This window comes from Mirounga angustirostris, unplaced genomic scaffold (assembly GCF_029215605.1).
Source record: "Mirounga angustirostris isolate CCGP_5_RB_7025 unplaced genomic scaffold, mMirAng1.0.hap1 SCAF_6, whole genome shotgun sequence".
Taxonomy (NCBI): domain Eukaryota; kingdom Metazoa; phylum Chordata; class Mammalia; order Carnivora; family Phocidae; genus Mirounga; species Mirounga angustirostris.
Genome location: NW_026991714.1, coordinates 149,433,957 through 149,457,462, shown reverse-complemented (window position 1 = coordinate 149,457,462; position 23,506 = coordinate 149,433,957). Strand labels below are relative to the sequence as shown.

The following is a 23,506-nucleotide window of genomic DNA, read 5'->3' as shown; positions in this document are numbered from 1 at the left end:
AACCAGCAGTGACTGGGCAGTGACCACAAAGACCACAGTGCGGCTTAACATCGGGGACACAGAGTGTGTGCACATACAGGATCTGGAAACACAAGGCGAAGGGCAGTGCAGTAGGGACAGGCCATTCCCTGAGAAAACTGGCTAACAATATGGAAAGGCAGAACAGATTCCTACCTCATGGCAACCACTAGTATAAATTCAGGTGGAGTGAACACACGAATGTGAAATTTTGTTCCCTGGCAAGAAAGCGCCTCCCCCAGATGTGGGGGGGACTCAGTACCTCCGTTCATTCAAGTTTCAGCTGACAGATCACCTGCTCCGAGGTGACGAGACCATCTAACACAGCAAATTATAACCTGGTCACACTCTCTCCCCTCCCCTGATGCGTTTTTCTTCATAACTGCTGTGGACTGAATTGTGTTCCCCCACCTAGTCTGGTGCTGGAACCCTAACCCTCCCCATGTGACTACAGTGAAGATGCAGCCTGTAGGAAGGGGCTTGAAGGTAGTGAGGTCCTAAGGGGGGAGTGCTGATCCCACAGAACTAGTGCCTTTCGGAAAAGGAGAGAGACAGCAAAGCTCTCCTCCGCTGTGAGTTCACAACCTGGACGACCATCCCCACCAGACACCGGGGTGCCGGCGCCCTGCTCTCAGACTCCAGCCTCCAGAACCGTGAGAAGATACATTTCTGTTGTTCAAGCCCCCCCCCCCCCCCCCCCCAGTCTACTGTGTTACAGCTGCCCGAGCAAACCGAGAGGACAGTCCTGATCCCCGCCAGGTCACCAGGCGAGCGAGCAAGTCTGCGTGCAACGTGAACCGCACACTTGTCACTGCTCTTTCCCCAGTGCCTGCAACAGTGCCTGCCATCTATTAGGTACTCGGTAAACGTTTGTTCTAGCTGGGAAGACGCCAACTAACCGGTTCTCTCGCTTGGTGACAGGGACGTGTGAGGTAGGGAATGGTGGGAACAGGGACGGGTGGCTGGATGTTTGGACAAGGTCTCTGAGAAGATGGGAGAACATGGGAGCCCGTGCGTGAACCTTCCCAAAATAGACATGGCCAAAGGCAGAGTCCCTGAGTGGGCCCAGGTTTGGCCCCTTGGGGACAGAGAGCCAGAGAGCTGGTGAGCAGTGGGTGGTGAGCGGGCCAGAGGCCAGCACAGGAGGGAGATAAGGAGTCTCCACCGAAGAAGTGGATTCTGCATGGATTCCGCAAGATGCAACTGAGTACAGCATGGAAACACTGAGTTTCAGAGCTATAATCTTTAAAATTATATATCCCACATTCTCTTTTTAGAGATGAAAAGAGAGGAGCGCCTGGGTGGCTCAGTTGGTTGAGCCTCTGCCTTCGGCTCAGGTCATGATCCCTAGGTCCTGGGATCGAGTCCCACGTTGGGCTCCCTGCACAGCGGGAAGTCTGCTTCTCCCTCTTACTCTCCCTCCGTGCTATCCCTCTCCCTCTCTCTCTCTCAAATAATAAAATCTTAAAAAAGAGAGATAGAGATGAAAAGCTAGAGGTCAAGGAAGGAAGGAGCACATCCACCCACCTTGAGTCAGGGGCTCAAAAATATTTACCCCGCGTCACCACCACTGCACAAGATAATGCGTCTCGTTAATCTTTGCAGTCCTGGTGTCCATCAGTACCTAGCACACAGTAGGTACTCAATAAATGCCAGCTAATTGGAAAGATGAAGGAATGATCGACCAACCACAATAAAGGGAGGGACGAAGGCAAAAAAATATGTATCCTAGGAATCAAAATAATAGTAACAACTTTGTAAAAGGGCATAGAAAATACAAACTACCATAATGTTCAGGTGAGAAAGAATAAATCCTTCTAAGTTTGAGCGGTGTGATGTGAAAAAAATACAGACCTGGCTCCACGAAAGCAGCCGTGGCTCAAAAGGACACATGAGCATCCCCAGCCGTCAGCACACGGCTTCCCCTGATCCTACTATTAAGTAGCACAAAAGAACATCGCGTACCTTTTATCAACGTCCTATACCTTTACCTCGAGGCCACGGGCTGCAGTTATTATGGCTCATTAGCAGCCACTGGGAGTAGACAACAATTTTACAGGACGCCGAGGGCACATGAGGCAGGGCGGCCCCACCCAGCCAGGCCCCCTACGAGCCTGGGAAACTGGCCCCTGGCCGGCTGGACCCGGAGCCCCAAGGCCGCTCAAGTTCAGGGTAAAACAGGAGCGGATGCATCCGGAATGGCTAACGAGTTGCTGGAGTGTCTATCATCACATCAGCACCAAACTTTTGGAAGTTTGCCCCCGGGATGGATCCCAGCCTGCGAAATCCCATCACTTGTTCCCTATGCTCACCTCCCTTTATAGGAAAAGCAGCTCATTGCAGGGGGCCGGGGGCACGGGCAATGTGGCCTCACTTCCTCCTGTTTCTGACCCTGCGTGTCCGTGTTCAGGGAGGCTGAGGAGGCCCCAGTGGATGCAGTCACTCCCACAGCAGACGGCTCAGGACTGCGTAGCCCCACACTCCTGTGCTCCACACGGCAGCAAAACCGCACAAGCCATGGCCAGGGAGCCTCATTAATTATGCAAATGTGTGGTGGTGTGTCGGGTGACAGCATCTTGTCTGCAATGAGTACTTAAAACTGACTAGAAAAACAAGGATTTTGAAAATTAAAATGCTACAGAAGATATCCCTCTGCCCTAATGCAATTTATTAACCAGAGAGAACAAGCTCGCTGTAAAGGGCAAGCGTGCCTTTGAGACAAGTCTTCTGTGGATTCCAGAACTCTGTCCTTGCCCTCCAGGGCTCCCACCTTCCTCCCTGCGGCCCACTCCCACCCCGGGCCATTCCACTCGTGCAGGCTGCCTGGCCCACCACTCCCTGTATGCTTTGGCCGAGGAAAGACATGCCCGAGTGTCCCCCATCCATGCACCCTGTTCCGTTCACCCCACACCTCTGCCTACTATTCCACGATCCTCCCAGGTTGACTCCACACCTCCACTCAAACTGAAGTTTGGAAAGAGAACCTTCTCTGTGAGGTGTAGACAGCAGGTACTAAATTAAGACCAGAGAATGGAAGTGGCCTCACCACGCCCCCAAGGTGTGGGGGTGGGACACTCAAGCACACAGACTAGGTTTGAACCCGAGACCCCCAATGACTAGCTGGGTGACCTTAGGGGACTGAGGTGGGGTCTGGGAGCCTCAGGTTCCTCCACCATAATGTGCGGAGCAATGACCACAGCGACAGTACATGGGGTCGTTGTGGGTGAGGGCGGATCCAAATGGCACAGTAAGAACACATGAATGTTAGCTAACATTTATGAGCCGCTGTTCTTACCCCAAAGTTCTGGCCATCGAGGAGTGCCATGCACAATCAGCAGACCCCGGCCCACCGCCTGGTGGTCTGGCTCTGGCCATCAGGCAAGTCTGCAGTGGTTGGGGACTGCTTCCCACACTGCCCGGCCCTCATGACCCCGCTTCTCCCACTCTCCCTGAACCCCGACCCCTCGTTAGCTAGGGCCCTGCTCTGCTGAGACAACAGGATGGGACGGGTGGTGGAATGATGCTGCAGATCCACCTGCCCCTCCACACACACCCGCTTACCACGAAGGACCCCATGCTATCTCGATCCCTTGGTTCTTTCGCCCCTATGGCCTCACCCCCACCCCGCCAAGCTGTGCTGATATGCGTGCTCTCCATACACCAGCACTGTGGACCACAAGAACACGCCTCCCCAGTGCTTCTCGACAACAGTGGGGTCCTGGCTCCTCGCTGGCCCCACAGTGGGGTCTACCTTCCCCAGCTTCAAGCCTTTGCACATGTACTCGCTCTCCTGCACCCCCTACCTCTGCAGGTCCCACACCTTGGCAAGGGCCCAGGTCAGGCAGGCCCCCTTCCAGAAATAGCACGAAGGATGGCTTCTGAGGAGCCCCTCCCCTATGCCGGGCATCGTGCCATGGGTTCGGCAGCCTCCATCTCGCCTGGTCAAGACCCCCAGGCATTTATCCTCCAGATGAAGTATCTGTGAGGACACAGAGAGCCAGAGCAGAGGACCTCCACCCAAGTGGCCCCCACGGGGTTGTCTGTGACAAACACAGCCTTCCAGACCACCCTTTCCCTCAAAGTGACAGCACACACAATATAGCCATTATTTTTCCAAATCTTAGCTCTGTGCCCTGTAGGTACAGACCATGAAGGGCAGGGAGACATACAGCTGCCCGCCGTGATGTCTTAGTGTTTAGCATAGGGCTACGTCCTTAGCAGACGTTAATGAACATGACAAGACGAACTCCAGTCATCAATAAAGAACTCCTCTGGAAGGACAGGGACCCAAACCCCAGTTCTTCCCTCCCAGCTTCTCAACATCAGTCAGCACTACACCAACATCTCCTCTCAGCCTAAAGCCAGACACCGGGGGCCGCCCACAAACACAAAACGGGTCTCGAGGGTTTCCATTCCAATGCAAATGGCAGTAAGAGCCAATCTCTGAAATCTACTTGTATCTTAGTGACTTTTCGGATGGACAGAACAGCGTTACAAGTCACACGGAAGAGAGGAAACAGGTCAACATGGAAATGAGCTAAAGGATTAAGACCACATCGTATTAGGATCACCTAGTCCTAGAACAATCCAGAACAATCCAGAACAAGTGACAAGTGCAGCCTACGGAGCTTTCCCCTAGTTTACCCTTACAAGCAACACGGGCTAAAATCAAGGGATTACTCACAGTCCTGTGACGACCTGTGGCGGAAGGTAAACCGAAGGTGACTGCGATTGACGTCCTCAATGGGAATGGCCACCTGCGCAATTGAAAGAGGAAGTTTCAGCACCAATACTGTATCTTCTCACATGAATGGTTTTGTTCAACTGGAGATACTGTGCAGCTGTACACATTTCCTCCCTGCAGGGATGAAAATACTGTACGCCTAATCCCCTACAGGGCTTTCCCAAAGGCAAAAGGCTTTTGGAAAATTTAAACAGGACAATGTTGCAAGGGATGCCAAACCGATTCTGCAAGACAGCAGAAGTCTTCGTAAACGTTCACGTCCTCACTGTTAAAAGTCTGTTTTTCACAAGTTGCCAGTTTCCTAGTAGCCCTTATTGGAGGTGTCCACAGTCCCTCCATAGCTACAGGGACCTGCCCTCAGGCAGCAGGAAGAAAGCTTTCCTGTTGTGACGAGCAGTCAAAGAAGAAAGACCCCATGCATACTGCCTTTAAGCGAAGACTGTCCCAAATCCTCCTATGTGCCATCTGTCTTCTAAGGCCAACCCCAGGCTGGGTTTCCCAATATTCAAGCCCTCGGCACAGGGGCTGGGGTGTGCCATGGTGGGCTGCCGTACTGACATCAGCGAGTCACGTCAGGAGAGCAGAGTGCCACACCACGGACGGGGACCCGTCTCCCGGCGACGTCCTCCATATACTGTCACCTCTGTTTTTTCCCATTTGGTGTAAAGACAGCATGCCACACATATAACAGACCCAGGAAGAGAAAGATAATAGCTATCTTTAGAGGACTCTGTCATTTGTCTCCATGAAAGTCCTATTTTTATGTCCAAAAGGAGATGAGAGTAAATGTATTCCAAGAAATGCCGGCACGGCTCCTTAGCAACCTTGAACGACTTTGTTGGGAGAGCGCCTCTGCCTGCTCAGGGTGCCCGCTGACGAGCAGCCCCGGGTTGGGTGGGAGCTGGGGACTTCCTTGGGATACAAATGAGCATTTCATAATCAACTCCGTGGGGTAAAACGACCATGTAAATGATACCTTAACGGTCTCAAACCAACGTGGCTGTTTTACTTGGTAGTAAATCACAGACTTGTACTCCGAAATCGCTTCATCACCAGCGCCCGGGAAAATCACATGCTTTAAAAGAAGGCATAAAGAGTTCACATCAGACCTCATAGAGCTTAACACTGCATCCATCTCCCCACCTCCCGCTCCCAGTAGATGAGCTCAGCAGAGCACTACAGGAATGCCAATAAACCCCATCACAAATGGACTATGCTCCCAGCAATGGAAGGACAGATCCATCTGGAGCCAGCGCAGCCAGCATACAATCTTGCTCGCCGACAGTTAAGCATCTTGATGGTTATCAGTATAGGGATGCTATTGTCCTCCAACCTTCGTACCCTCACCCCTAACAGCCTTAACATTAAGGTCTGCAGGAAGTCGCCTGATTCACTCAGTAGGTCCAGAATGAAGAGCTACAGGATACGAAGGAGGTGGCAACACTCCTTCCCGATCCACTGTAAACACTGACCACTTGGCTCCCGAGGAAGCAATGCCAATAAAGCCCAAGTGGCAAGGGTAACACCTCCCGGCAGTTACACTGGACACGGGCCACCCACACAGAAAGGATGCCGCCCCCACCTCCTGGCACAGCTGAGCCTCAGGTGCATACACAGGGCATTGCTCTCAAACACATGGGCTAGGACAGCCCAGCCCGCCACCCAGGGTCCACGCTGGTAGCTGGCAGGGGCGCCTGCTCTGGCGTGGCCTCTGCTCATCAGAGGCCACCATCCCCGAGCACTGCCCAGCACGCCGAGCCCTGCAGGCCACCGTGGTAACCACCACCACCCAGGAGAGCACGAGGTCAGAAGCCCAGATTCAAACCCCAGGTTCCACCCCCCACTAGCTCGATGACCCTTACAAGACTTCCCTGGGCCTCAGTTTCCCCAGCTCTCAGATGGTGATAATAATGGTGTCTGAACTTCTAGTGGGACCATTAGACCTCTGAGCCCTGGGTCTATGCTGGCAAGGGCCAGGAAAACAGAGTGGGGAGGGACCGCAGAGGTCTCCCAAGGCAGGGGCAGCTAGGACGCCGTGCACACCAGCCCTTTACGGCGAGCTGGAGAAAGGGATGAAGAACAAACTCTCATCCCCAGAAATGGGATCACGCGGCCCCAGCTACGTCTTTTCCTACTCTGCAGCAAAGCCAAGAAAACACTTGGAATATAAAGTTTCCACGCCACACATTAAGCTTTGCAACAATAAATACCTCCAGCCGTTTTCCGTCTTCATCGTAAACAGACACTGTAACCTCCACATTCTTTGCTGTGGTTTTGCTTCCTTTATCAAAATCTCCTTGAACTAATGTTACGTAGATATCATTTCGAACATCACCTGGGGGAAAAATTTTATCTTTAAAACCAATCCATTATTCATACTGTTAACCGGGAATTCCGCAACACTGTCGAAATTGCTACCAATCCTAGCAGAGGATTATAAATACTGTATAGATGATTACAAAATATTTTCTACAAAACAGTCTCAGCATTTAAAGGCATGACAAAAGCAGTTTTCAGCAGCAGCATCATTAAGATCACAAGAAGGAGGAAAAAACGTCAAGGCCCTTAATTATCTGCAAGGTCCTTCGCCTCGGTGGGCAGCTCATGCCCACGGTGACTCGAATGCTGCCGATGGGTCCACCACTATCTCACGGTGGACCACTGGCTGTGTTCTCGGCGTCTGGGTAGCCAGAGTATCACACCATCAAAGGCACGCCTCGGATGACAACTGGCATTACTGGCTTCCTCTACATTTTTCTAAGGAGTGGAACAAAAAGCTGATCGAGAATGAGAACCACCACAAGCCAAGGTTCTGAGTTGATGTCTGGGATCAGGGACTAGGAGTGGGTCAAGAGAGAAGCTTTCTGCATGGACATGGATCTTTTCTCCTCCTGGTGGGCAGCTGTCAGGATCAGAAGGGACCTGTTCTGTTCCGTTCAGAGCAGAACAAAACAGTCCTGTGCATTTTAAAGTGAGATGGGCCATAAACTGTGTGACAACAAAAACAAAAACAAAACCCATACACAACAAATAAACTCAAGACGCTTCTTCCTACTGAGAGCCTATGAGGCCCCTGGTAATGGTCCAACTGGGGAAACGTAGCAAGCTTCATTAGCAGCGTGATTTAGAGCAAGCGCCACCACCCAGTGACTATTCCTCTGCTGTCTGTCTGGTCACCTCCACCCTGACCCACCTGCTCTCCCACAGGGGACGTGAGCAACGGGTCCGTCAAGAGCAGCAAATGGCCCACTAAGGGCCAAGAACAAGTGCCCTTGCTTTTTTGTTTTCTCCCGTTCTTTCTTTCTTTCTGCTCTATTCTGGCTTTTAATGTATCCAACTATTAAATTAAGCTTTTCATTTAAAAGTCACTATTATAATAATCCCAGTGGGTTGTTCCCACAGCCACACTCAGTCCTGGCAGGGGAAGCGTGACTGCAGTCAGTGCTACTGCCCGTGCGAGAAGCGAAGAGTGATGGAGCCCAGGGCCAGGCACAGGAGGCAAAGCTGCCAGGCCAACACCTGCCACCAATCCCTGTGTGACCGCAGACAAGTCACCTAACCTCCCACGCCACCTACCGCGGAACAGCCTCACAGACAAGGCAGGTGGTGTACGATCTGTAGGCTGTACAAGCCCTGCCTGCACATTCTACCAAAGCACAAAAGCCATAACCAAAAAGGGCCGCAAGAGCTTCATAAAGGCCTCATCAGCCAGACAGCATCACACGCTGGGGGCAGGGGAGTGGTGAACCCCATGGTCTCACTCTCCTACTGGCCTAGTCATCCATACTCAGAGCCATCCCAGAAGTGAGACCCTATTTACAGCAGATGAACCCCACAGATGCACACTCACGAGAGTGCCCTCGGTGGAGGCCCGCAGGGCTCCAGGGTTCTCATTCTGGGGAGGAAGAAACTGGAAGCAGGCGTGGGTGAACTCAAAGAGAAGACTCCCTCTGCCTCATGCAAGCCTCCAGCCACCTTCCCAGCTCAGAGGAAAACCCTGGTTCCCACCAACCTGCAGGATGTCCAGGGGCTCGCAGAAAGGCAGAAAAGCCGGCGACATGGGTGACACAGCAGGCTCTCCGGCCGTGCAAAGGAGATGTACATCTCTGTAAAAAGCATCCCCGTAAGATGGGACAATGCACAGGTCCTGCCAAGCTAAAGGCCAGGGACCTGAGTGAAAACACCCCAGGCTGTCTCTCTCTCTCTCTCTCGTAAGGGTACCATGAGGCACCCATGGCCTGTGGATGCTTCCCCGGCCCTAACGGAGAACATGATGACTCACTCTAGCTAGAAGCCCACACTACAGGAACCCCGACTCCCAACTCAGCACACAGAACCAGCCGAAACAACGGGTCAGCTGTATGGCTTCCCCGGAAATGTTAGGAGATTATTTTAGAGCTCAAGACTTACCTTTTTTTTTTTTTTGAAGGGTTTATTTATTTATTTATTTGACAGAGAGATATAGCAAGAGAGGGAACACAAGCAGGGGGAGTGGAAGAGGGAGAAGCAGGCTTCCCGCGGAGCAGGGAGCCCAATGCGGGGCTCGATCCCAGGACCCTGGGATCGTGACCTGGGCCGAAGGCAGACGCTTAATGACTGAGCCCCCCAGGCACCCCAGTCTTACCTTTTAAGTTGGTCAGTTATAAAGGGAAATACGACCAGTATGAGCTAGAAGTTTTCTGGGTCTCCCTTTAGAACACGAGGCCATCCTAGACCACCCAAGACGAATGCCCAATGTCATCCTAATCTATAAATTTCATCTCGAGTCCACATGCAAGCAATACATCCACCAAGAGTTCCAAATCAATTTGCTGCACACAGACTTGATTCCTGCCCTGGAAAGTATCCCTCGGTTTCACAGCATGCTGGACATCACGCCTCCTTCCCATACAGGTGAGCCACTAAGATCCAGCCTAACCAATTTGAGATGTTCTTCTCATTAATTCACTAGTCAGAGGATACAATGACCCACAACAGCCCTGAAAGATAGAGGTAGCAGAAAGAACATGTCCCCACCTGCCCTAAAATAAACAAAGCAGTAACTCCGACAGCATGCGCAATGAGCAGATACCTCTCCCTGCGAGCCTACAGCAGGGCCCTATAAAGGGACCCCACGGGGAGCCTCTGAATGTGGGGTGGTTTGGCCCCATTTCTACTGCTCATTAGCTGTGTGACTTTAGGCTGCGGCTTAATTTCGATTGCAATTAGTTCAACACCAATGTGTAGGCTTCCGAGGTCCTTAGACAGATCAAGCCAAATTATTAATGTGAGCATTATGTGCAAACCAAAAAGTATCCCACAGATGTAAAGGATAAATATTCACGGGCTTGCCCAAGATCTCGTGAGGATCAAATCAGATTATTAATATGTTATTTGGAAAGTGAGAAGTATTATGTAAATATGAGATTAATCTTAACATGGAATTCCATTATTGGTTTAAGAAGCTTATAATCCATTACCGGGCCTGAGCGATACTACGTAATATGAACTGAGCAGGCACCAGGTGTGAACATTCACTTGCTGCCCCTCCTTCCTTGTTTTGATCAGATGTCTACCCAAACACGCGTCGGGCGTCCACATCTCCCTCACACAACCCTTGCCATCGGGAGGAGCTGACGTCTAGGTGGCTAATGTGCACCCTCCACCCCCAAGCCATCACTGTCCGGGGACCGCAGGGCAGGGGCCTGAGCAGGCCAGTCTGGATGATGCTCAGGCTCCTTGCTAAGCAACACTGGGTCAAAAGCACACTACCTTCCTCAGGACACTGGGCTGGGAAGAAAATGGGAGCCATCAGGGCCCTTACCCAGAGGACAAAGTCAATATGCACAGGAGGCAAGCCAGCAGGGGTTACTATGGAGAAACGGAGCCAGTGCCCGGGCTGACTCTGTGGCTCAGGTGCGTGAGCCGATGAATATCCTCAGGGTTCGGCCGTCTGCGCTGGCCTGGTGTTTTCTGTGACATTACCCCCTACAGCATCCCAACTCCAACCTGCCCTACGGGTAGGAATTACCATTACTCTCCTTCTTCAGAGTAGCAGAGCACAGCTAAGCGAGGCTGGGGAGGAGCCGTGGTGCAACTCCAAACAGAGGCCGGACTCCAGGTCCTGAGCTCTCACTTCCGGGGCAGAAGGCTGGCGTTACCTAATTGTGCCCCCTTAACTTTGAACATATTCTGGATGATTCCAAAGCTGTTAGAGGACCTTCATTGTGAACCTACGTTAACATCATAAAAGAGCTGCCTTCATCCTACAGGGAACCAACCACCATGATTGATCCATTGATCAGAACCTAAAGTGAAGCCCCCAGGGCCCTGGAAAGGGCCCCAAGCTCCACCGCCCTTGATTACATTTTATGTGTTACCCAACTCCGCACACGCAGTCCGGCAGCCGTGGTCAGTGGAATGTCTAACTCCCATTCTTCCTTTTCACCAGATGAGGTGGGGCAGAGACAAACTGCAAGGCTTCTGGATTAAGGGGAACAATGGATTATGGGACAATAAAGGGTGTTGCTTACAGTAACGATGACGTTCACTCCAGCTGGTGGCGGAAACCCACCTCAAGTTCTCAGGGCTGCATTTCTGGAAACGCTGATTCCCTTGCTTGTCCTTATCACAGTACTGCCAGAAATCACTCCCACCCGCAGGTTATTACAACCCAGAGAAGCCACCTCCCTGCAGCCCAAACCTAGGTGGTCAGCGCTCACTCTGGCCACAGCTCCTGACTGCAGGAGTGATCCACAGCCACCCCACGAGCTCGTCCGAGTCACTGTCCCCACACTGCACTCTGGCCTCTCTACAAGCTCCCCGGACACTGGCCACATCCACGCCACACTCAGAGCACAGAAGGAATCGGTCCTTACCAGGCATGATTATCTCCGGAAACCCCGTTTTCCGAGCCACCGCTGTGGTCCTGTCCACTAAGTGAGGAAATTCTTTTCTAATCTGATGGATATCTCCAGGAAGTAATTTCAAGGTTACCCACAAACCTAGAAAGACAATGGACACATGAGTCATGTTTTATCTTATACATTTTTGAAGGATTATTTCAGGAAACCCATCTCAACGAACGCACAACTGTTAATTCACAAGTTAACATCTTAGGAGAAAACGTGGGTGTATGAGAAAGAGAAAGAAGGGCCACGGAAAGGTGGCTGGCACAGGGTAACCACCTGCATCTGACTAGCGGGGTACACACCCTACCCTGGAGGGGCCTCTCGCCCTGGCCAATGCACGGCACCTGCCCAGAACCAAGGACCCCTCTCATAAGCACTGAAGATCAATCAGGAAGAAGCCTTTTTCTAGGAGTGACTGAGATAGCTCTCCCTTTCCATTCTCCCCAAAAGGAGGACAGCACAGGAGGGCTCAGGAGGTAAATTCACAGCTTCTCTAACCCAGGAAGTCTCCTGTGCTTTCCAGAAGGTGCACAGCACAGCACTGGGCTACAAGCCACCAGCAAGCCAGTCCTGCAGAGCCAAGGCTGCCTGGGCCCTCTGTTTCACGACGTCACAGCGAAGGGGGAGCAAATGCTCTGCCCACCACTTGGCACTTCCCTGCAAGGAGGGGAGGTGAAGACTCTGAAACCCTTTGAGCAAGAAGGAAGGGCTGATGTGGACAGAACACGGTGAACCTGCGAGCTAAGGGTGTGTGCCATCCTCTTCCTCCACAAAGCAGACGGACAACTGCATTTTGTGTAAAATACGCCTGTGCAGCAACCAAACAGGAAGTAAAAATAAGAGGGAATACAGCAAAATCAAAGGTGGAGACAAATCAGTTGCATGGCTCTCTCTACCATTTTCAAAGACAGGGCCTTGCTCCCAGGTGGGAAGGGAGGTTGTCACTGTCAGCTGACACATCCAGGTCTCCGTCCCTGGGACCTTGGGGGCCTGGCCTGCTTGCTCCCTGGTCACCCAGCCCAGCAGGACCCCAAGTGCCCGTCAGAATATAAAGGCATTTGCTCTCACTAACACTACTGGCGTGTGCGTGTTTAGTCTGTCCAGCCATTCCTGCCCTAGGATGCATGTTTCCAGGGAGCAGAGACCATTCATCGCTGCTTAGCTCAGCACACTGCCTTCAGTAGAAGGCCAACGGGAAAACTGTAGACGCTGTCCACCAATATGCATTCCAAGCAGAACTGGGAGACACCTGATGGTCCCACACAGGGAGCATCACCTAAGACTGCTCTTGTCCAGAGCCGCTCTGGCTGATGAACGCCCGAACCTCACACCCTTCTCCTCAAGCTTCCTTCCTGTCTGCTATCAGCTGGCCTGAAAACATCGGTCCTCTGCAAAGACCTACATTACTTGTGGTTGAGAAAGCCCCCAGCCACTGATGACATTTTTTCTCTGCCAGGTGGTGAACCCCTCTCCTCCTGCCACCTAGACAGTCCCTCTGATCTACTCTAAAGTGTTCAATAAGTACCTACTGTGTGCCCGACACACACTGGGCACTGTGGACACAGAGCAAACAGTCATTATAGCCCCACCAGGGACTTAGCTTCTGTCCCACGAGGCAAACACTAAATCCATGGTCTCAGTGAAATATGCAACTCTTAAGAGCTTTCTAAGGAAAAGTCCAGGGCACTGTATATCCCCAGGACTGCGATCCTGGGGGTCACAGAGGCTCTCCCAAGAAGGGACATCCAAAGAGATCGGAAGATGAGTCGACACTAAGCAAGGGGCGTGCAGACCTGTGCCCACCCGGGTGCTGGATGACCAGAGCCACAGCGGAGAGGCATGACAGGAGGCTGGGAGGGCGGCAGGGCCCCAAGGCGGGAACTGCTCCATCTGAAGGAGTGGGGAGGCTGGAAAGACGAGCAAGTACCAGGGTCCCACTTGATAGTACTCTGGGGGCTGTGTGGGACTGAGCAGGTGCGGGGAGGGGAGTTCAGAGCCAAGTGAGGACCCCAGGCAACAGCACGGAGGTGCGGGTGGAAGGACCTGTGTGGAGGTCAAACCAGAAGCTGCAGGGGTGGGGGGAGGCTCACAGAGACGGGGATGGTTGTGGGCACGACCAAAAGCAGGTGCCGGGATACCACTCCGAGCCAGAAAACCCTGCACCCTGGCCACGTCCTGAATGGTGAGAGCACAAGCAAGGAGAGAAAGAAGAGGACCCTGAACTATGCACTGAATTCCCAACATTAAAGCTCACACAGGACGCCAGAGGCCAGAGATCACAGGAAGCCCAGAGGGGTGGCACAGTGTGGTCAGTGATACAAAACGCAGCCCAGGGAACAGGGCACCAGGGCAGTGTCTGCGGCACAGAGCAGACAGGGTGACACCGCAGACCTCAGCGGGTGCACCCGGTAAAGCCGGGGGTGGGAGCGGGGGCAACGCTGATGGGAGAAGGACAAAGAAGGAACAGAATACGAAGGTCAGAGGGAGGAGGCATAAGCTACTCTGAGAAACTGGGAGTAGAGAAAGTCAGTAACAAAAACAGATGTGTCATCTAAGGTAGACTGTTTCAAGCATGGTATTTTCCTTTTCTTTCCTTTTCTATTTTTTCCTTTCTGTTTCCTCTCAAGATTTAAAACTCCAAATCGTAAGGGGGAGAGTTTGAAGGAGAGGAGAGAAGCATAACCAATAAGAAGAGGTCCCTAAAGAGATGTCAGGAGGTGACACCAAAACAGGGGCCCATGTATCATTGCTCAGAATGTGCACTGCAGGGGTGCCTGGATGGCTCAGTCAGTTGAGCGTCTGCCTCCGGCTCAGGGTCCTGGGATCAAGCCCTGCATCAGGCTCCCTGTTCAGTGGGAAGCCTGCTTCTCCCTCTCCTCCCTACTCGTGCTCTCTCTCTCATGCTATCTCTGTATGTCTCTCTCTGAAATAAATAAAATTAAAAAAAAAAAAAAAAAAAAAAAAAGAACATGCCCTGCAACAAGGCCCTGGCAAAGAAAGGCAAGTGGGAGCTAAACCCACCCCACACTCTGCTCACCAAGCCGTGTGCCCAGGCACTGCCTGCGTCTCACTCACCCACAGGACGGGCACCCTCTTTCTAATTCACACAAAAGCACCACAAGTTGGTGTTGCTCTGGACCTGTGGGAGAGGTCCCTTGATGGGCCAGGCACCTAACCCACGGCTGCGTCCTCCAGGAGAGCAGATCACATGAAAGGGACACCCACAGAAATGCAAGGGGAGATTATCACGGCAGGTGACATGGACGCACGAGATCCCTACTGGGGACACCAGGGTGCCGCGGACAGGCTCTCAAATCTCACTCAGGTCCCAAAACCTGCCAAAGGAATGAAGGTCCCCAGAACGAATGTGACTCAGAAGACATTTTTCAATGACCTGCAGGATGTTGGGAGGTGATCATTTACAGAGGTCAGAGGCAGAGAAATGTTTTTTTTGTTTTTTTGTTTTTTTAAGATTTTATTTATTTATTTGAGACAGAGAGAATGAGAGAGAGAGAGCACGTGAGAGGGGGAAGGGTCAGAGGGAGAAGCAGACTCCCTGCCGAGCAGGGAGCCCAATGCAGGACTCGATCCCGGGACTCCAGGATCATGACCTGAGCCGAAGGCAGTCGCTTAACCAACTGAGCCACCCAGGCGCCCCAAGGAATGTTTAATAACACCATTCGAAACTCCTGCCGCCTTTCAAACACCTTTTCTTTCTCACAAACACCAGCTTGCTCAACGATCTTAGTTCATAAACGAGTAACTTAATGACACAATTCAATTTGTTATAACACGATTTAAACACAGAGATTAAGCTCTCCTGATTACATTGGGTTTAAAACACTTTCCTCAAAGGAGAAAATGAGGCCAATTTTCAAAGAAAAAGTGCATTTTAGGTTGACTTTTGTTTAACCAGAGGAGCTAAAAACAAAAGAGATTAGCATACATTCTATGTCAAACAATAGGAACAGATGTCCGGGGGTGTCTGAGGCCTCACTGTCCACATTAAACATCCAGAACCTCTGGGTCCAGGGTTCGGGATAATTTGGGCTAAACATAAAAAATGTCAATTGTGACAAATAAACATGTGGATGTCAACCTAAAATGGGCCAAAGCCCAGAGAGGAGCTCAGAACAGATGAGCGTGGGAAGCTTCCTGGTTCTCTGTGAAGACTGCCGGCCTCCCTGTCCCTCCCACCACCCACCCCATCCCTCCCGCCACCCCGCACCCTTCACCACGGCCTAACAGGCACACAGGCATCAGGGCAGCCCGGGTCACCACCGATGAAAACACGGAGCTCCACGGGGCAAACCCACGCGCCTCGCAGCTCTCTCTCGGGTCTCCCTGGAATGCACAGAAGCAGGCTTGCCAGTGAGCCCCAGAGAAACGATCACTTTAGCTTCAAGGACAAAAAAACCAGCCAGCGACATTGCCCAGGGGCACTTCAGTTCAGGAAGGCACCTGTAGTCCCCTTGAAAAAAAAATGTTCTTGTCTCTTAGTTCTCACTGTGACCTGGAAACACCTGTCCTCCTGGACTTCCAGGAATTGGGCCCCCGGTATCAGCTCTGGTGACAGATCTGCACCCCGACACCAGTGAGCCTGGCAGAGGCAGGCTGTGGGTCCTCCTGCGGCCTGACACCGATCTCCACTTCCCCTGTGTGACTCTGTGATAGAAGTTTCTCAAAATCTGACGGCTCTGCAAGAGAAACTCAATCCAACAGGAGCCTGGGGTCTGGGGACTGGCACTCCCAGTCTGAGAGTGGCTCCCATCAAAACAGCTTCAAATTGGATCTCCCTGTGGTTTTCAATTAAGGTGCAAATCAGAGAGCTGGTAATTGATGAGAAGGTGGGTCCTGGGTCAGCTTAAACTGCTCTGTCTACAGAGGCCACGGTTCATTAACGCTTTAGCTGGGGTTCTTGTTTTGTTGTTTGCCAGGGACGGGGCTGGCTGGTTCACACCAAAGAAAGCCAAAGGTTTCTCACTCCTCCAGAACATTCTTCTAACTCAGTTCATACTCTCCTTTATAACAATGGGAAACGAGTCAAGAGAATCGTTTTCTTAAAAGGCTAAGGACATAAGGTAACTAGACAATGAAAGAGGCCTATCCACTTAAGCTCTACTGAGTTTGTGACAAGTCTGCATCTAACCAAGGACTGAAGAGTGGGTTCTCCCACCGGTGCTAAGAGCAGCCTTAGGTGGGAGAAGTTCTGAAGGTGACTTGCCCTCGAGCCGGAGGCGAGGCCTCCGTAAACAGCTGTTTTCTGGCAAAGGTCCTGGCCAGCCCGAGTGCCAACTGTCCCCAGTCCGGGGTGACTGATTCATTGCCTCTGCCAACAGAAGGTCAGCTGCTGGGAAACCTGTCAGCGTGGGATTAAAAACGATGAGTGCGAGACATGGAGTCAGGAGGAAAAATCCCTTCCATTACAAAACTGAAGAGAGATCCGTCTCCAAAACGAAGCCACAGCCTCGGGCGAGGGGGGGGGCGGGTAGGACGAAGGGGAGCCCCAGGAAGCCACGTGCCAAGACTGAATGTGCAACACAGGCACGGAAGGGAGAGTCAAGGGCGCACATGGAGCTGGGCTGTGTCGGGTGTCTCCACGTTTCTCTGAGCAGCAAAGATGAAGTAACAGACGGTTGACAGTAACTGTATTCTCTTATAAAATCCTTCAAGTGCTTTCAAAAATGGCTAGGAGGAGAGGGGAGGGCTGGAGAAGACTCAGGAAGGCAAACAAACAACTTGCTTCCAAGTCTCATAAACTCTGGGCTCTTTGCAAACATTTCATTGTGTCCCACTCAGCCTTCCTCCACTCACCCAGGGGGTTGGCTCTCAGCAATGCTTATGAGGGAGACCAGCAAGAAAACCTCCATACACAGTACACGTAGATCATGACCCAACACTGCCCACATCACCATCCCCATCAGCAGCATCACCACCACCGCCATCATCCTCATTCTCGTCATGCCCATCCCCATCAGCATCACCACCACCACCACCATCACCCTCATTCTCCTCATGCCCATCCCCATCCCCATCAGCATCATCACCACCACCACCATCCTCATTCTCATCATCACTGTCATCATCATCATCACCATCCTCATCACCAACATCATCATCACCACGAGCCCCATTACCAACATCACCACCACCACCATCACCATCATCAAACTAAAATGCAAACCATACAGCACTGTCCCAAGTTCATGTAATAGGTGAACATCTGTAGCAATAAAACAATAGAATACATACCCTGGCCCTTGTGGTTGACTTCTTTGGCAGCAATGACTTTGTTTATAACAGTCTGAAGGAAGTCATTCTCCCCCGCCACCCTGGGTGAAAAACGGGATGACATGTTCAGCGGCTTGTGTCGAATGGCGTCGTCCAACGCGAGCCTGGAGGGCACGGGACGACCAAGACCACAGGAGACAAAGGGGCACAGAGACCCAGAGGTCACGGTAACAAGGGAACACAAGAGATCATCGTCACCGAATGCGAGAGAGTCATCATGAGTCAACGCACGACAAAGGACAGGATAGGTGACAAGAGAGACAGGGAAGAGCATTGATCAGGAAAATGCTGAACCACACAAGAGAAGTAAAGCAAACGAGGTCGACCCTATCCCCAGGAAATAAACATGCACCAAGCCTCCACTCCATCTCTACCAGATAATAAAAAAGGGCACTTATCTAAAAATAATTGTGGTTGGACAGCATTTAATCGCAAGGAATGTTTACCTCTGTTTCTTCAATTTCAATAATTCCTGACCATGGCATAGGTCAAGGGGCAGGTGGTGCGAAGGGAAAAGTAAAATCAAGACCAAAAAAAGATCCCTACAACCTAACTGCCTGGGGAACTTGGGTGGTGACCGCTCTACTCCATCAGACTGTGTACCCAATATGGCCTCAGATAATTAAGTGTGAGAAGAATGGCACAGTCTTTGGAGAAGATAACTACCATGTCTGAAAGGTGAAACTATGATGCAATTATGAATGTAAACCGTCAACATTTGGGGGTCCCGTGGACCATGAGTTTTTCATAGAAGCTACACTAAGACCAAGAGATAAGTACAAACAGGCAACATGTGCAAAGAGAAATACCATGTAGCACAGCAAAGCACAGTATGCAATGAGCAAGAAAATGTACGTCAAGTACATAATGTTTAAAATCATTTCCAGAACCAAGAACAAGTGTTATTCATCATGTGAGCCCACATTACTCAAGAGAGCTGAGGACTCTTTTAATTTACTTCACCCAAGTTAAAAAAGACAGAAAGAAAAAGATGTACTCTGTATTTCCTTCCCTAAAACTTATCCTGTGATATAATAAATCAGTTTTAATGGAGCAAAAAACGGTTTCATTAGCATGGCATTTCCCAAAGAACTGGTTTCATTGCTTATTTTGCTATTAAAATCATGCTGCTCTTTTGTTTCAAACCCTGGAAATATTAATCTGTATATTAGTCTTCTTTTAATGGAGCAAGGAATCACAAATTACAGTAAGAGCTGAACATGTAATATTTTTTAAAATGGGTGTTTTTCTGTAAGACAGAAAAAGAGGGTGGCAATATGCTATCTCAGGCAGCTCCTAACATGTCCCAGTGAAACTTAGACTAGTGAATCTAAAACTAATAACCCCCCTAACTTTTCAAACAATAACCCATAGGTTTTTTTTTTCCCTTGACTTTTCCCAGAAGATACTAGCAGGCAACAGGTAATTTCAACTCAGTGGTACATTAGGGCATCAAGAAACTCTGAGGTCTAATATATAAAACAGCATTCAAAACAGCACTGGGCTGCACTATTTCTCATGGGCAAAAGAAGCAACTTAATATTGTCATTTTATAAGGGTGTATTTTATTTATTACCTCAATATCTGCCCATGTTCAAAGACATGTTTCCTTTGTTTACTGAGGAAACTTCCAGATTCTGCAGAACTGAACTCCCTTTTTAACTATCTTCACGGGGTGTGATTCCAAGACAGCACCATCCGACAGGACGTTCGTTCTGTGATGACGGGAATGTTCTAGATCCGCACCGACAAATATGGTAGCCATCAGCTACCTGTGGGACTGAACACTTTAAGTGGAACTAGTGTAACTGAGGAACTATTTAATTTTATTTAACTGTCAATAATTTACATAGCCACATGTAGCTCGTGGTTATCATATTAGAAGGCAGAAGAGCAACTCTAACAGAAGGAAGCTAGAAAAGACCTGTGCCTCCAGTTGTCTGTGGTGAGATACCCACTTCACGCTGGTTAATGCAGGGTTTTCTGTTATTCTCATGTTGGGAAGACTACAAAAATGTCCACTGAGCCATGTTTTAGGATGCTATCTGACTAGATCACCTGCCTGCAAAGAAAACCACTCTAATCCCATCCTGAACAAGTGGTTCTCAAGCCTGGAGCTGAGTATGGGGATCCCTCATGCAAGATTGGGTGGTACAAAGGGAAGCCAAGCTCATAGCTCTTGCCCACCTTACCCCCAGAGAGACTCCTTCAGCTACCCGCTGAGTATCACCAGTCTCCAAGCCTCCTCAGCCAACACCTGAACCCAAGGTACAATTTCTAAAATTTGTTTCAAGCCTGGAACCACTTAAGTAAAAACAGAAATGAGAAGAGGCAGAAGGCAGAGCACTCTGACAGGTCATTCTAACATGCCTTATGGTCTCCTCTTCTAAGATTTCACACCCCCAGGAGGAAACTGTCACTTCTGATTAACCTAAACCACTCTAATCCCTCTTTCTTTCTCTCCACGGCTGTCTGAGATGGAGAAGTGCCCGGTGAAGTGGCCACAGACCATTATGTAGGTACTCTCTTGCTTTAATCTCCAAGGAAATAACCGATTCTTTCGACCTTTTCCACGGGATCTACCTTCCAATCAGAGAATCAATTTAACAAATCTCCTCCAAATGTTTTCCAAGCTTCCCACACCTCTCCACACACTTAGCTTCAGAAGCTAGATAAGCCCTAAGAATGGTGAGCACAGACCCAGTCCACTCTAGGCAACCAGAGACAGAAAATCAGCAGCATGATTATTTGCTTCAAGCATTATTTCTCGCCTTACAAAAGAATTCATCATTATTTTGTTTGGTTTTCTACTTTAAAAGGAGCAACCTCCTCCCGTGATGAATTTGAAAGCACTGTATTTTGAGTATGTGAATAGCTACTAGAAAGCATCAATGATGCAAGGAAACACACATGCTCAAAGTAGAAGGGCATTTCTGCATGTCCTGTGTGATAAGGTGACTCCCCTGAATCACACGGAAAATCTTCTACATGCAAGACCATAAAGCAACTTTAACCCAAGATTCTTGGGGCTACAAAAATGCCATGCACTATAGCAGTGACTACCCAGATTCTTCATTATTATAAAAGAATCAATCTCTACTTGTGCTGAATTTATAAACTTATTTTCGAAGAGAATTATTACAAACACACGTTTTCCATATTCTATCTGGTTAAGTGCTCTCTCTGATGGCTCCATACTTACGGCTGAAAGGGGATGAAATGCTGCTTGTCTTCATCATCTACTTTCCCATTTATTATATCTGTTACGTCCATCACTGGAGACAAGAAAAGAACATTGTTTTGTTTAAATGCTATAACCAGAGAAAACAAACAAACAGAGGAACATCACATTGTCTTCTGACAAACAATGGCATAAACCACACAGTGGCATTTTTTTTTTTAATCTGTTTAAAGCATTTCCACGTTCAAAAGAAAAATGGAGTTATCTGAAAACACTGGCCCAAATGGGGGTGGGGTTCAAACGGCAGAGTTCCACTTCGTAAATTCCTTTGCCTCAGGGCGCCTGGGTGGCTCATCCGGTTAAGCGTCTGCCTTTGACTCAGGTCACGATCCCGGGGTCCTGGGATCGAGTCCTACATCGGGCTCCCTGCTCAGCGGGGAGCCTGCTTCTCCCTCCCCCTCTGCCTCTCCCCCACTTGTACTCTCTCAAATAAATAAAAATTTTTTTTAATTTAAAATAATTTTTTAAATAAATTAAATAAATAAGTAAACCGATAAATTCATTCATTCATTCATTCATTCATTCATTCCTTTGCCTAGGAAGCAACATACACTCTGGAGCTGCACTGCCCAACAGCACATCCTGTGATGACGAGATGTTCTAGAACCACAAGCACCAGAAACGTGGTGGTGGAACCGCATTTTTCCTTTGATTTCATTCATTTACATAATAGCCACCTGTGGCCAAGGCCGACCACATTGGTTGGCCCTGCTCTGAAGCATCGGAAAGTTCTCGCATTCCCCCAAGTGACATCACAATGGGAAAGTCGCTGCCAGCATCTGCGGCTGCTCTTTCAAGGGGCACTGGACAGCGAATCCTCACAATCACCTCCCGCACAACTGAGGAAATTCAGGCTCAAGGACACTATCGAATGACCTTGCCCAAAGTCTGATAGCCAGAAAATCTCCAATGCTCAAGCTCTGACCACACAGCCAGAGACCCCCGAGAAGAAGAGCCTCGGACACTCAGCTCTCTCTCTCTGCTCCATCGACACCCTTGACCGAAGAGAGGTGAGCAACATGCCTGCCTCTCTCTTCATGGTGCCTTCCTTGGTGACCACAGTCATATACTGAAAATGTAGACAATTTCCATTTCTACCACCTGCCCCCCCTCAGAAAGGGGGACGACTTTGTAGGAACAGAAGAGACGCAATGCCACCTCCTGGTTGGTTCGGTGGAGTCCACGGAGCCTCTTGAACCTCCTGAGTGTGTCCCGAGGGAGAACATGCTCCCACACACTCTGCTAAACCAGTGCTCCTCACAGAGCAAAGAGCTTTATGCGTATGTTTAGAGACGCAGGTCAAAGAAGCACAAATGAATTGGAACATCAGGTTGTGGGTGTTCTGAAATGTATGGCCTGGGCTGCAGTCTCCACCTCTTGAAGATGCTCCCAGCTTTAAGCCTTCTTAGAGGCCACTAATCGGCACTAGATAAACCTATCATCATTAAGATGCTCCCACGTCCAAGACCACACTTCTACCACCAGTTTGGAAAGATGTGGCTCTGGGCCATGGCAAGAGGAGGCTGAGCCTCGGCAGCACCTGCTGCCCGCAATCCACAATGGACCGCCTGCCTGTGTGTCTGCACACCTCTCCCCTTGGTCGTGGGGCTGATCCCGCCAGGTCAGGGCGTCTCCCTGGTCGTACAACCCCGGTATCTGGCCTTGGGAACATACCGGGAGCCCAGCCAAGTCTCGCAGGAAGGCAGTGAGGGAGCAACGATTGCAACTCGCATACAAGCACCAGTCAGGAGAAGGCAGCCTTCGTCCTCTACGTCCTGGAAGTGACAGCCCTCCCAGGGCCCCCTCTCAAGCCTGGGAGGTGAAGGCCGCGACAATGTGACCAGCGTTCACAGAGCGTCTCCCTCATGGCTGCTCGTCAGCACGCTGACCTGTGCCAAGGAAGTTCTTGCTGTGGTTGGGACCCTGGCACAAGCCCGGCTACATGGAATCATGAATGACGTATGTTTTAATCACGCTTTTTGCTTTTTTCATAATTTTTATATCCCCGTTGTTACACTATATTAGAAGAGAAATGTGACATAATATTTTCCACAGAAGGCTGAGAACCGTAGGCTTAAAGGTCCACGAACACACTGTTCATCTGCGCTCTGTCGACACAAACAGGTAGAAGTTATTCTGGATAAAACCTCCAAATTAAGTTCCTATTCCACAATGGGCAGAAGCTGATTACCAAAAAGGTGATCAACCTTCTGAGGCCGAGAAGTGTCCTTTCCGAACCAGAAAGAGAACAGCAGATGGGAGGCCGTCCTGAGTAGAGCAGAGGCTCGCACTACTTCAGGATCCCCACTGGGCACGCCCAAC

At 50.3% G+C, this 23,506-nt stretch overlaps 1 protein-coding gene across 6 annotated transcripts in view; it reads right to left on the bottom strand.

The window, feature by feature from the left end:
• DOCK1 (dedicator of cytokinesis 1) overlaps positions 1-23,506 on the bottom strand; it is a 489,580-nt gene that overhangs the window by 385,432 nt on the left and 80,642 nt on the right. For 4 of the 6 annotated variants that reach the window (XM_064595456.1, XM_054508462.2, XM_045879067.3 and 1 more), the window contains 6 exons: positions 21,146-21,218; positions 17,905-18,047; positions 11,620-11,745; positions 6,973-7,097; positions 5,739-5,837; positions 4,703-4,775 (listed from right to left, as the gene is read on the bottom strand). In XM_064595456.1, coding sequence (XP_064451526.1) covers positions 4,703-4,775; positions 5,739-5,837; positions 6,973-7,097; positions 11,620-11,745; positions 17,905-18,047; positions 21,146-21,218 — 639 coding nt within the window. The remainder of the gene's footprint in view (positions 1-4,702; positions 4,776-5,738; positions 5,838-6,972; positions 7,098-11,619; positions 11,746-17,904; positions 18,048-21,145; positions 21,219-23,506) is intronic. The other 2 variants (XM_054508463.2, XM_045879068.3) reach the window with 1 other exon arrangement.